General features: G+C 36.9%; 1 protein-coding gene across 1 annotated transcript in view; it reads right to left on the bottom strand.

Annotated features, from left to right (window-relative positions):
- The window catches only part of TMPRSS11D (transmembrane serine protease 11D), a 47,360-nt gene that overhangs the window by 10,077 nt on the left and 23,056 nt on the right, over positions 1 to 14,227 (bottom strand). The window contains exon 5 of the mRNA XM_028161716.1: positions 3,767 to 3,924. Coding sequence (XP_028017517.1) covers positions 3,767 to 3,924 — 158 coding nt within the window. The remainder of the gene's footprint in view (positions 1 to 3,766; positions 3,925 to 14,227) is intronic.

Genomic DNA, 14,227 nt, shown 5'->3' with positions numbered 1-14,227 from the left:
TAATTATACTTTATGATTAACTTAAATCCACAACAAAGCAAGCTCTTCTGGTGGTTAGGAGAAGGCATATAAATGATGCAACTAAACATAATTTACAAGTCTACTGAAATGCTGCCATGGAACCAGGGCAGGAAAAACTTCCCAAAGCTGCCAAGAAAACCTTAATGAGACCAAACTTTTACAGAGTGGTGGAATGGCATTGCTACTTCTTCCTTCTAAAAGGAGGGGAAAACTTAAACATCACTTCATAGGCCAACAGAATCAGCAATATCTTATCTCAACAACAACCCACATGAATGAACTAAGAATAAAGATACCATCTCAATAGACACTGCCTTGGCAAAGACTACAAATCACTTGAACATTTACTCTTTTTATTTTGGTAAACCACATTTACAAAGTAATTTAAAAGCTTACCTTGAGTTAAAATATGTTCTGTATCCATGTCACTTATTGCTGGTGTTAAAAAGAGAGAGAGAGTAAGATCAATACAAAAAGGACTGTATACCATTTGACCTTAATTTCTTAACGTGTAGTCCTCAGACAACCATAATCAGAATCATTTAGAGGACTGCTAAAATACAGAATCCTTGGCTACATCACAGACCTGCTGAAAGAATCTGAGTCATGGCCTTCAGAAAACTGTTTATAATATTCCCTCAATTTATTGTTTGCACACTAAAGTTTGTGCTTTAATTTCTCATCAAACGCTTAAAAGATACTTAAAATTTATTTAAAAGATATTTCTGCTCTCAAGTCACTCAGTTTACTTGGGAAAACAGAAACATAATCATGGAGATACAATGTAGTAAATGCTATAAGAGAAGTTAATTTTTCATTTTTTTCTAATATATATGTATGTACATATAACTATATCTGTATTACTTTACTGATACTATTTGTAGTACTGCAGGTATAACAAAATATAGGGGGTCTGCCATCACATAATTTATAGGTAGAAATTGATCAAGAAATCATTGAAATAAATTTAGGTGCGAAGTAGAGAGGATAAAGGAGAGAGTTACTAATGATTCTGGTTCAAAGATGTTATCATGATGAAAATAACATTTGAGTTGTACTTTGAATACCTAAAAGGAGTTTTTCAGGCAGGCAAGAAGTGAAAAGGCATTCCAGATGAGAAATATAGTGGGCACAAATGCATGGAGGTGTCAGATGTTTGTGGAACAATAAAGTCAGTAGAGCTAATACAAGTGTTGCATGTAGGGAAGTGGTGGGAGAGCACAGAAAGGAAAATATGTTGGTACCAGATAGTGACAGTTTGTATATTCCAGTTTAATGTCTGCTTATAGAACAGTTTTCTCTGCATGTCCTACAGCCATCTCAAACTCAATGTCACCAAATTTTACTCCAAATTTGCTACTTATATTTTCTCCTTTAGTAAATGACACCATTTCCACCAATAGCTAGAAATCTGAAATGGTCTCTGACTCCTCCTTTCTCATCATTTCCCACATCTTATTGCTTTCCAGATTTTGTACCTTCTAGCCTCTAACCATCCTTTGCATTAGCACCGTCTTCCCCCTCCCTTTGGCTACTACTTTAGTTCATGCTTTCATCATTTGACACCTATTCCCTGCCTCCACTTTTGCCCTTTTTAATGCATCCACCTCTACTTTACCAGACTGACATTTCTAAAAATGTAGATCATATCAGAGTATATTCTTCTCTGCTTGAAATCTTTTAATGAGAAATCAGCTTCTTATTTCCTATAAGATAAATCTAAACCTCTCAGACAGGTGTTCATGTTCTCTGAAGTCAACTTAAACAAACTTTTTTGCTGCCAGAAGTTTCACAGGGCTTGGACATCACACCTGCTTTGTAAATGTTAAAGGAGGCAAAACATCCTTTTGGAGAAAGGAAATAAAAAGAGCTGACCATTCCTTTTCATTCTTTGAGCAAAAAGACTTTATTTCAATACTGGCTCCCCTACATGCTGTCTGTATGCCCTGGGCAATTATCTATCTTTTCTGAGTGGGGACAATAGAAGGATCTATAACATGTGGTTGTTGTGAGGATTAAACAAACTGTAATGCATGAGCATCAGCCAGTCAGGAAGGACACAGCCACCTATGGAGCTGGATCAGTGTCTTGGAGGTCCTTGCTGTGCTAAGCATTAATGCTGTAGTTGCAAGGGGAGGAGCTGGGAGTCCAAGGTAGGGAAGGGAGAATTTGGAGGGGTTGGGGAGGCACCTTTGTAGGGCTGGTGCAGTGGTTATTTACCAACAGATAGGAAAGAATTTCAATATTTTAACAACTAGTAAAACTATAACAGGTATTTGCTGATTAACTACCAGTCCAATGTGGGAACCACCAAAATCCCTTAATTGTGAGCTTATTATGAGGGGAATCATGGTTTCTTAAGCTAGCAGTGCATGACAAAGTTGAAGGAGTGTCCTTAAATTCTATGCATATGTTAAGTAATTCGTTTTTTTTTTAAAGTCATGCAAAAATATTAATGGAGTACTTATTATGTGCTAGACACTGGGCAGTAGAAGGACAGTAGGATGAACAAAGCAGACTGGTCCTTGCCTTTAGAAAACTTACAGAGTAGGATGAAGACACAGAAATAATATTGTAGTTTCAATTGTGATAAACGCTGTAAAGGAAAATGAAGGCGTGTATGACAGAGGTAAATAATTTAGTACTGGAAGTTAGAAAAGACTTACATTAGAAAGAAATGATTCAGATGATACTTGACAGATGCAAGGGGGTGATATAACCTGTGTTATAAGAAACTGGAATAATGTATGCAAAGGCCCTGAGGCAAGAAGGAGAGAATTTTTGCAAACAGAGAAAGTGAAGGTGTGGCCAGATTGTGGTGAATGAGGAAGAGAATGGTATAATAAATGGCTAGAGGGGTAAGTATGAACCAGATCATACAGTGCTTTAGATGAGATCACCATATCATTTATTGTCCAAACCAGAAGACGTAAAGACTAATATTAATAATGGTTCTTGGACAATTGGCATGAACCCAGGACTGTCCTGGGTAAACCAGGAAATATGGTATTCTTCTTACATGTGGTGTTTATGTTTTGTTTTTATTTTTGTTTTGTTTTGTGGGAAGCCATGGGAGGCTTTTAAGCAAGATTGTATTTATATTTTAAAATATTTCCTTGATCAGTATGTGGACAACACATTGGAAAGGGCCAAGAAAGTATAGAAGCAGAGTAGCTTGGAGGCTAGTGCTGTAGTTCAAGTAAGAAATGATGTTGGCTTAGACCAGAGTGATAGCAATAGGGATGAAAAACAATGGAAATAGATTCCATTCTAGGCAGAAGTAGAGAGGATTTTCAGAAAGGAGGTAGGGATATTGTTAAATCTTCTAATTTCCTTCTTAATTCTACAAGTATTTACCAGACACCTTGCAATTGCATGCTCTTTTCTCAGGGAGATAGATCCTTAATTAAATTGTTCTCTGACCTTGAACAGCTATTTACCATTCTTATAACATACCTACAAATTGAACATCTGACAGCAACATCCCTTACAAGGAGGGTTGAGAGGGAAAAATAATAAAGAATTTTTAGCAAATAAAACTTACTACATGAATGCTAAATGATTCTTTAAAACTTTAGAATATTTTATATTGGAGAGCTATATATTATAGTTAGCTTCATAATACATTGTTTTCATAAAGTTTAATTCCAAGGGAAAAAAGTCAGTCTCTCATTAAATCGAAACATGAATTAGAACTGGTAGAGAGATATATTGAAATGAAATGGCTAAAAAAAATGATACTTGCGTGTTAACTCAGTTGAAGGGTTCATTGCCAAGCTTCCAGAGTTAATCAGCATTTGGCGTAAAACAGACTCAATTCTGCTTTTCACTGATGGTCCATTGTTATTCTTGGTGAATTTAAATTTCATGACAATATCTGCTATCACATCATTACCACTTTGCCTGAAAAACCATAAAGATATTTTTAAAAATGTATAATTATGATAATTTTCTGTCGTTCTCTTTATATACTCTTCTTGATTAAGCATTAAAAACATTACTTAAGAAATTTAACGTTAGAACAGATTCACATAACAGTGTTTCTGTATGTAATGATATATCACAATGCTATCCCACAAACACTAGATTTCAGTGCATAGTACACTGTACCCACCATTCAGGATAGCTTGTTTTAAAGTCAGAATGCCAGAGTTTGAACACCAGCTCTGCCATTTACTGTTGGACTTTAGGTAAGTTTTTTGTTTCTTAATCTTTCTGTACCTGTATCCTCACATTAAAATGGGTTATTATGAAGATTATATGAATTAACATATGTAAGACTTTTGGGAAGAGTACATAGCATACAGTAAGTACGCTGTAAGTATTAGCTATGGTTAGACTTCACAAATCTTCAGAAAACCCCACTCATCTCATTAAACAAACTTATAAAGGGATGAACTTCCAAGTTTATGTGACTTAAAAGCTCAAGTTAATTTTCTGGTACCTACACCCCCTTATCTGGCTACAAAAGCAAATTTTAACTTCTGTAGTCATACGTTAAGATTTTTATCTCTGTTTCGATGAACTGTTGATGCTTCTCACAAGAACCTTGATAATTTGGCTAAAGGTTATAATTCTCTAAAATCGAGATAATATCCATTTCCTCCCATGTAAATTACCATGTAAATCACTTCCTCCACCTAATTTTGGCACTCTCCTTTTCTGAAAATGAATGTGCATTAGGCACATTTGGTTTTGATGCTCTCATACTCACTCTAGGCTGCCTCCTCTCATCTCAATTGCTGATTTTGCCATAATATTCACCCCAGATATTAATTTAGTATTTACTAGGTAAATACTAAATAAGCATCTTTTTTGTGCTGGGCATTATTCTTAGTTTCAGAAATTAGCTATAACCAAGATTCACAGTTGCCATTCTCATGAATAGGGCACTTTAGATGAAGAAGCAGACACTGAATAAATAATTACATCTTACATTTCTAGCAACATGAAAACCTAAATAATTTTTAAATGCTTTTCATATAAAACAACCAGAAATGCTAGCTAAAATATAATAAATTCTATTTGAAATGCAAAGTTGGGCTCCTGTGAAAATAAGGGAAATCTTAGAAGACTAAAAATAAAGAAGAATATGAATATTACATGTTAAGCATTAGAATTCCAATAGTTTTGTGTTTCAGCATTAATAGATACTGGAGATGAGGTCTTGAGCTAGTACAAAATAGGGAGATGGACAGGAGGTTTCAGAATAAGGCTAGGTTTCTCAAAGAACTAGGCATTCAGTGAAAGCATAGATTAGAAAGAAGAACTACTCACATCATAAAAGAAAAAGAAGTTTAGTTGTCTCAGAGGTCCCGGTCTGGATGGAAAAAAGGTTCTCCTGAGAATTCATAATCATGAATCTGACTTCCTGAAAGTTTTGGATTTACATTAATACCACCTGCATGGTCCCAGACACTTTAAGAAATTAACCAAAAAATGGTCCATGTGATGCCAATCCTCCTAGAGTATCTGATAGAAGCAAATGCTTTGGAGGTATGTATGTTAAATCCAGACTGCATAGGATCCCAATTACAAAGTGGGATTAAAGATAAGTATACAACCTCAATGGTAAACAATACATCATGAGCTAAAATCAGAATAAGAAGAGCATCCTCAAAAAGTCCACATAATAAAATTAACAGATATTCAGGTAAGTAAATTTGAAATGACTAATGACATAAAAGGGGAATTATAAATATAAGAAAAGTATAGTACTTTTTCAAAACAGGTAAACATAGTCAAACATACTTTTTAATTGAAATGAAAACTTGATGGATGAATTACACAGAATAGTAGACAAAGCTGAAGAGAAACTGGTTAACTGAAAGAGATGAAGAAATCACACAGAATGTAACATAGATAAAGGTATGAAAAAGATCAAATAGAGACAGGAGACATCTCAAAGTTTACCTAGTGAAATGCTAAAGAGCACAGAAAAATAAAGGAGCAGCAGTATTACAAGAGATAATGAGAATTATCCAGAATTAATAAAGACACGAAGCCTCAGATCGAGATGAGTCTGAAGCATACTCAATAAAACAAAACACACACACAGATACATCATAATAAAACTCTGAACTCCAAAGGCAAATGGAAGATTTTCAAACAATAGAGAAAAAACTAGCTACCAAAGAAAGTTTTGACTGAAGGACAATTGCTTAATAGCGATAAAAGGCAGTATATAATTGTATCTTCAAAATGCTGAGAGAAAATTGCTATCAACTTGGAATTTTATATCCACACTAAAGTATTATTCAAGAATGAGGCTAAAATAAGGACCTTTCATGCATCACAACAAAAACAAAACTAAACAAATGTGTAGTTTATTGTTCCTGTACTCTTGTTAAAGAATTTATGAAGGAAGTACTTCAGTAAGAAGGAAATTGAACCCAGAAGAAGGGTGTTTGTTAGGTACAGGAAGACATAGGAAACAAAGGAAATGGTAAACTGGTAATCTAAAAAGACATTGATGGGGGCGGAGTCAAGATGGCGTACCAGGAGGACGTGGAATTCGCGTCTTGTACAACTGGGCATCTACCAGGCACTGGTGGGGGACTGTGGGCACCTAATGGGACAGTAGGAACCCCCAGGGACTGGGTAGGACGTGGGGCCTGGGAGGAGTGAAGGGGGAGGAGAAGTGGAGGCGGGATGGTACTGGCACTCCTGAGGGGTGGCTGGGGAAGGGGAAGGGATCCTACGCCTGAAGGGAGAAATTGGGGAACCATTGGGAGAGCAGAGGATCGAAAGGGAGCATGGCTAGGTTTCCCCTGCCCACTTGGGCCCCCAGGAACCTGCTGAGATCCCAAGCCTGATCCTCTGCCCACCGAGGCCCCCTTTAGCTATGTGGTCCTGAGGGAGTGGGAGGGAGGGAAGGGAGAGCAAAAGTAAAGGCCAGACCTATGGGACTGGAACCCCTGAGAGGTGGCTGGGGGAGGAGAGGAGTTCCTACACCCAGCGGGACCCACCCATGGTTAGGGGTCCAGCGGCGACGGGGGAGACCCTGGGGGAGATGGTAGGGGAGGGGTGTGAAGGAACAGAAGGGAACACAGCCAGTGCTTTCCCTGTCTGCTTAGCAGCTGGGGAGCCTGTTGGGCTTCTGGGCCTAATCCTCTGCCCTTGGAGCCTCCCTCCTGCTGCGCAGAGCCCAAGCCCTGCTCCTACACCCCCACCCAGGGCCCCACCTCTACACTCGGAGACCCCCTCTGAGACCCCCTCCAAACGCACTGGGCCTAAACCCCACCCACACACCCTCACCCAGGGGCCTACCTCTAAACTCCGGAACCCCACACTCTGGCGGCCCTCCTTTCCATGTGCTGCTTCTTCCCTTCCACACAGGTCCTAAGCAGAGACCCACTGTGCCCCCATGCTTGAATTTTGCCCTGCCTAGGCCCCGCCCCCAGGACTTTTTCCAGCTATGTGGGTCCTGAGCCTAGGCCCTGCCCCACACACAAACGTCACCCCCCCCCCCACCTGGGTCCTGCCCCACACTGAACCATGCCCCTGCCTAAGTTCCACCCCACCTAAACTCCGCCCCCATAGCCAAGGCTTTTTTCTGTTTTTTTTTTCTTTTTTCCTCTTTTAGATTGGGGTTCTGTTTTACCTTGTTGATTCATTGTTGTTGATTCTTTCATATTTTTATTTTTCCTAATAAATCTTTTATTTTTCAAATTTTATCTTATTCTTTATACTTTGTTATTGTTCTCTCCTTCTGGCTTGCTTCCCCCGCCCACTTTTTGTTTCCTTTTTTCTGTTGTGGTCTTATTTTACCTTGTTGCAGTTGTTTCCATTATAGTTTTATTTTTCCTAATATATTTTTTATCTTTCTAATTTTATTTTGTTTTTTATTCTTTGATATTGTACTGCTCCTTTTTCTCTTTTTTCTCACTCTTTTTTTTTTTTTTTTTTTTTTTTTTTTTACTGTGCCACAAAGCTTGTGGGAACTTGGTTCCCGGGCCAGAGGTCAGGCCCAAGCTCCTATGGTGGTAGCTCTGAGTCAAAACCGCTGGACTAACAGAGAACCTCAGACCACAGGGAATATTAATCGGAGTGAGATCTCCCAGAGTTCCTCATCTCAGCACCAAGACCCAGCTGTATCCAACTGCCTACAAACTCCAGTGCTGGAGGTCTGAGGCCAAACAACTAGAAAAACAGGAAAACAGCACCACCCATAAAAAAAAAAAAAAAAAGAAATGACAAAAAAATATGTTACAGATGAAAGAGCAAGGTAAAAACCTGTAGAACAAATAAATGAAGATGAAGTAGGCAACCTACCTGAAAAAGAATTCAGAGTAATGATAGTAAAGATGATCCAAAATCTTGGAAACAGAATGGAGAAAATACAAGAAACAATAAGGATCTAGAAGAACTAAGGGGCAAACAAGCAGTGATGAACAACACAATTTCTGAAATTAAAAATACTCTAGAAGGAATCAATAGCACAATAACTGAAGCAGAAGAATGGATAAGTGACCTGGAAGATAAAAGAGTGGAAATAACTGCTGCAGAGCAAAATAAAGAAAAAAAGAATAAAAAGAATTGAGGACAGTCTCAGAGACCTCTGGGACAACATTAAACACACTAACATTCAAATTATAGGAGTCGCAGAAGAAGAAGAAAAAAAGAAAGGGTCTGAGAAAATATTTGAAGAGGTTATAGACAAAAACTTCCCTAACATGGGAAAGGAAATAGTCAGTCAAGTCCAAGAAGTGCAGAGAGTCCCATACAGGATAAATCCAAGGAGAAACACCCTGAAACACATATTAATCAAACTTTCAAAAATTAAATACAAAGAAAAAATATTAAAAGCAGCAAGGGAAAAGCAACAAATAACATACAAGGGAATCCCCATAAGGTTAACAGCTGATCTTTCAGCAGAAACTCTGCAAGCCAAAAGGGAGTGGCGGGACATATTTAAAGTGATGAAAGGGAAAAACAACCAAGATTACTCTACCCAGAAAGGAATCATTCAGATCCGACAGAGAAATTAAAACCTTTACAGGCAAGCAAAAGCTAAGAGAATTCAGCACTACCAAACCAGCTTTACAACAAATGCTAAAGGAACTTCTCTAGGCAGGAAACACAAGAGAAGGAAAAGACCTTCAAAAACACACCCAAAACAATTAAGAAAATGGTAATAGGAACATACATATCGATAATTACCTTAAAAGCAAAAGGCTTAAATGCTCCGGCCAAAAGACGTAGACTGGCTGAATGGATACAAAAACAAGACCTGTATATATGCTGTCTACAAGAGACACACTTAACCTATGGACACATACACACTGAGTGTGAGGGGATGGAAAAAGATATTACATGCAAATGGAAATGAAAGGAAGCTGGAGTAGCAATTCTCATATCAGACAAAATACACTTTTTTTTTTTTTTTCAGGTTTAGAAAATACACTTTAAAATAAAGACTATTATAAGAGACAAAGAAGAACACTACATAATGATCAAGGGATCAATCCAAGAAGAAGATATAACAATTGTAAATATTTACGCACCTAACATAGGAGCACCTCAGTACATAAGGTAAATGATAACAGCCATAAAAGGGGAAATTGACAGTAATACAATCATGATAGGGGACTTTAACACCCAACTTTCACCAATGGAAAGATCATCCAAAATGAAAATAAATAAGGAAACACAAGCTTTAAATGATACATTAAACAAGATGGGCTTAATTGATGTTTAGAGGACATTCCATCCAAAAACAACAGAATACACATTTTTCTCAAGTGCTCATGGAACATTCTCCAGGATAGATCATATCTTGGGTCACAAATCAAGCCTTGGTCAATTTAAGAAAATTGAAATCGTATCAAGTATCTTTTCCGACCACAACGCTATGAGACTATGTATCAATTACAGGAAAAAAACTGTAAAAAAATGCAAACACATGGAGGCTAAACAATACGCTACTAAATAACCTAGAGATCACTGAAGAAATCAAAGAGGAAATCAAAAAATACCTAGAAACAAATGACAATGAAAACACGACTGCCCAAAACCTATGGGATGCAGCAAAGTAGTTCAAAGATAGAAGTTTATAGCAATACAGTCGTACCTCAAGAAACAAGAAACATCTCAAATAAACAACCTAACCTTACACCTAAAGCAATTAGAGAAAGAAGAACAAAAAACCCCCAAAGTTAGCAGAAGGAAAGAAATCATAAAGATCAAATCAGAAAAAAGTGAAAAAGAAATAAAGGAAACGATAGCAAAGATCAGTAAAACAAAAAGCTGGTTCTTTGAGAAGATAAAGACTATTGTTAAACCATTAGCCAGACTCATCAAGAAGAAAAGGGAGAAGACTCAAATCAACAGAATTAGAAATGAAAAAGGAGAAGTAACAACTGACACTGCAGAAATACAAAGGATCATGAGAGATTACTACAAGCAACTGTATGCTAATAAAATGGACAACCAGGAAGAAATGGACAAATTCTTAGAAAAGCACAACCTTCCAAGACTGAACCAGGTAGAAATAGAAAATATAAACAGACCAATCACAAGCACTGAAATTGAAACTCTGATTAAAAATCTTCCAACAAACAAAAGCCCAGGACCAGATGGCTTCACAGGCAAATTCTATGAAACATTTAGAGAAGAGCTAACACCTATCCTTCTCAAACTCTTCAAACTATAGCAGAGGTAGGAACACTCCCAAACTCATTCTACGAGGCCACCATCACCCTGATACCAAAACCAGAAAGATGTCACAAAAAAAGAAAATTCCAGGCCAGTATCTCTGATGAACATTATATGCAAAAATCCTCAACAAAATACTAGCAAACAGAATCCAACAGCACATTAAATGGATCATATACCATGATCAAGTGGGGTTTATCCCGGGAATGCAAGGGTTCTTCAATATATGCAAATCAATCAATGTGATATGCCATATTAACACATTGAAGGATATAAACCATATGATAATCTCAATAGATGCAGATAAAGCTTTTGGCAAAATTCAACACCTATTTATGATAAAAACTCTCCAGAAAGTGGGCATAGAGGGAACTTACCTCAACATAATAAAGGCCGTATATGACAACCCACAACCAACATCGTCCTCAATGGTGAAAAACTGCAACCATTTCCAGTAAGATCAGGAACAAGACAAGGTTGCCCACTCTCACCACTATTATTCAACATAGTTTTGGAAGTTTTAGCCACAGCAATCAGAGAAGAAAAAGAAAAGGAATCGAAATCAGAAAAGAAGTAAAATTGTCACTGTTTGCAGATGACGTGATACTATACATAGAGAATCCTAAAGATGCTACCAGAAAACTACTAGAGATATCAATGAATTTGGTAGAGTAGCAGGATACAAAAGTAATGCACAGAAATCTCTTGCATTCCTATACACTAATGATGAAATATCTGAAATAGAAATTAAGGAAACACTCCCATTTACCATTGCAACAAAAAGAATAAAATATCTAGGAATAAACCTACCCAAGGAGACAAACGATCTCTATGCAGAAAACTGTAAGACACTGATGAAAGAAGGATGATACAAACAGATGGAGAGATATACCATGTTCTTGGATTGGAAGTATCAACATTGTGAAAATGACTATACTACCCAAAGCAATCTACAGATTCAATGCAATTCCTATCAAACTACCAATGGCATTCTTCACAGAACAAGAACAAAAAAATTTCACAATTTGTATGGAAACACAAAAGACCCTGAATAGCCAAAGCAATCTTTAGAAAGAAAAATGGAGCTGGAGGAATGAGTCTCCTGGACTTCATACTATACTACAAAGCTACAGTAATCAATCATACAATACTACAGTATGGTACTGGAACAAAAACAGAAATATAGATGAGTGGAGCAGGATGGAAAGTCCAGAGATAAACCCATGCATATATGGTCACCTTATTTTGATAAAGGAGGCAAAAATATGCAATGGAGAAAAGACAGCCTCTTCAATAAGTTTTGCTGGGAAAACTGGACAGCTACATGTAAAGGAATGAAATTAGAACACTTCCTAACACCATACACAAAAATAAACTCAAAATGGATTAAAGACCTAAATGTAAGGCCAGACTCTATTAAACTCTTAGAGTAAAACATAGGCAGAACACTCTTTGACATAAATCACAGCAAGATCCTTTTTGACCCCCCCTCCTAGAGAAATGGAAATAAAAACAAAAGTAAAAAGTGGGATCTAATGAAACTTAAAAGCTTTTGCACAGCAAAGGAAACCATAAAGGAGATGAAAAGACAACCCTCAGAATGGGAGAAGATATTTGAAAATGAAGCAACTGACAAAGGATTAATCTCCAAAATATACAAGCAGCTTATGCAGCTCAATGTCAGAAAAACAGACAACCCAATCCAAAAATGGGCAGAAGACCTAAATAGACATTTCTCCAAAGAAGATACATAGATTACCAACAAAGACATGAAAAGATGCTCAACATCACTAATCATTAGATAAATGCAAATCAAAACTACAGTGAGGTATCACCTCACACTGGTCAGAATGGCATCATCAAAAAGTTTATAAACAATAAATGGTGGAGAGGGTGTGGAGAAAAGGGAACACTCTTGCTCTGTTGGTGGTAATGTAAATTGATACAGCCACTGTGGAGAACAGTATGGAAGTTCCTTAAAAAAGTAAAAATAGAACTACCATGTGACCCAGTAATCCCACTACTGGGCATATACCCTGAGAAAACCATAATTCAAAAAGAGTCATGTACCACAGTGTTCATTGCAACACTACTTACAATAGCCAGGACATGGAAGCAACCTAAGTGTCTATTGACAGATGAATGGATAAAGAAGATGTGGCACATATGTACAATGGAATATTACTCTGCCATAAAAAGAAACAAAATTGGGTTATTTGTAGTGAGGTGGATGGACCCAGTCTGTCATACAGAGTGAAGTAAGTCAGAAAGAGGAAAACAAATACCGTATGCTAACACATATATATGGAATCTAAAAAAAAAACCCACAAAGGTTCTGAAGAACCTACAGGCAGGACAGGAATAAAGACACAGACATACAGAATGGACTTGAGGACACGGGGAGGGGGAAGGGTAAGCTGGGACGAAGTGAGAGAGTAACATTGACCTATATACGCTACCAAATGTAAAATAGCTAGTGGGAAGCAGCTGCATAGCACAGGGAGATCAGCTTTGTGCTTTGTGACCATCTAGAGGGGTGGGATAGGGAGAGTGGGAGGGAGACGCAAGAAGGAGGAGATATGGGGATATATGTATGCCTATAGCTGATTCACTTTGTTATGCAGCAGAAACTAACACACCATTGTAAAGCAATTATACTGCAATAAAGATGTTAAAAAAAAAAAAACCACCCTAAATGTAATGTGGTATATTGGGTTGGATCCTGAAATGGAAAAAGAACATTAGTGGAAGAACTGGAGAAAACCAAGTAAATCAGAGTCTAATAATGTACCAATGTTAATCTCTTAGTTTTGACAAATGTACCATAGTTATGTAAGATGTTAACATTAGGGGAAGCTAGGTGAAGTGTATGTAGAAACGTTCTGTACTGTCTTTGGAACCTTTCTGTAAGCTTAAACTTATTCCAAAATAAAATGTTTACTTAAAAAAATAAATAAAATGACATTGACCGTATAATTACAGTGACTTATTTGCAGGTGTTACAAATAAGGTGGAACTAAAACATCAGTAATATGTGTATAACTGTTCCAAGTTTCCTGTATTATTTGGAAGAAGGGTAGTGGATTAAACCAACTCTCCTTGTTTGTAAGAATTTTTAAGAATAATCACTAAAATAAGATAAATGGAATGTAGAACTTGTAAATTAGTAAACGGAAAAAAGAAAATGAAAATACAATCATACAAGGGAAGGCAAGATAATAGGAAAAAGCATTAGAAAAACCAGGATGAAGAACATAAGATAATATGGAGGAAATAAATACAAATGTAACTGTCATCACAATAAATTGAAACTGACTAAACTCTCTAGTTAAAGGCAAAGATGGTCAGAATGCATTTGAAAATGTAATCTAGGTGTCTTCTTGTTTTAGGAGAAAAATCTAACCTGTAAGGATATATGAATGTTGAAAATGAAGATAAGGTATGTTGAAAAAAGAACCATAAGAAAGTCAGTGTAGCATAATAGTATCAGATATAAGAGATTTTAAGATCGAAAGACATTAATTAGTGATAAAAAGGATTAATACCTTGC

This window comes from Balaenoptera acutorostrata, chromosome 5 (assembly GCF_949987535.1).
Source record: "Balaenoptera acutorostrata chromosome 5, mBalAcu1.1, whole genome shotgun sequence".
NCBI classification, from domain to species: domain Eukaryota; kingdom Metazoa; phylum Chordata; class Mammalia; order Artiodactyla; family Balaenopteridae; genus Balaenoptera; species Balaenoptera acutorostrata.
Note: the sequence above shows the minus strand (reverse complement) of the source record. Positions and strands in the feature narration are given on the sequence as shown.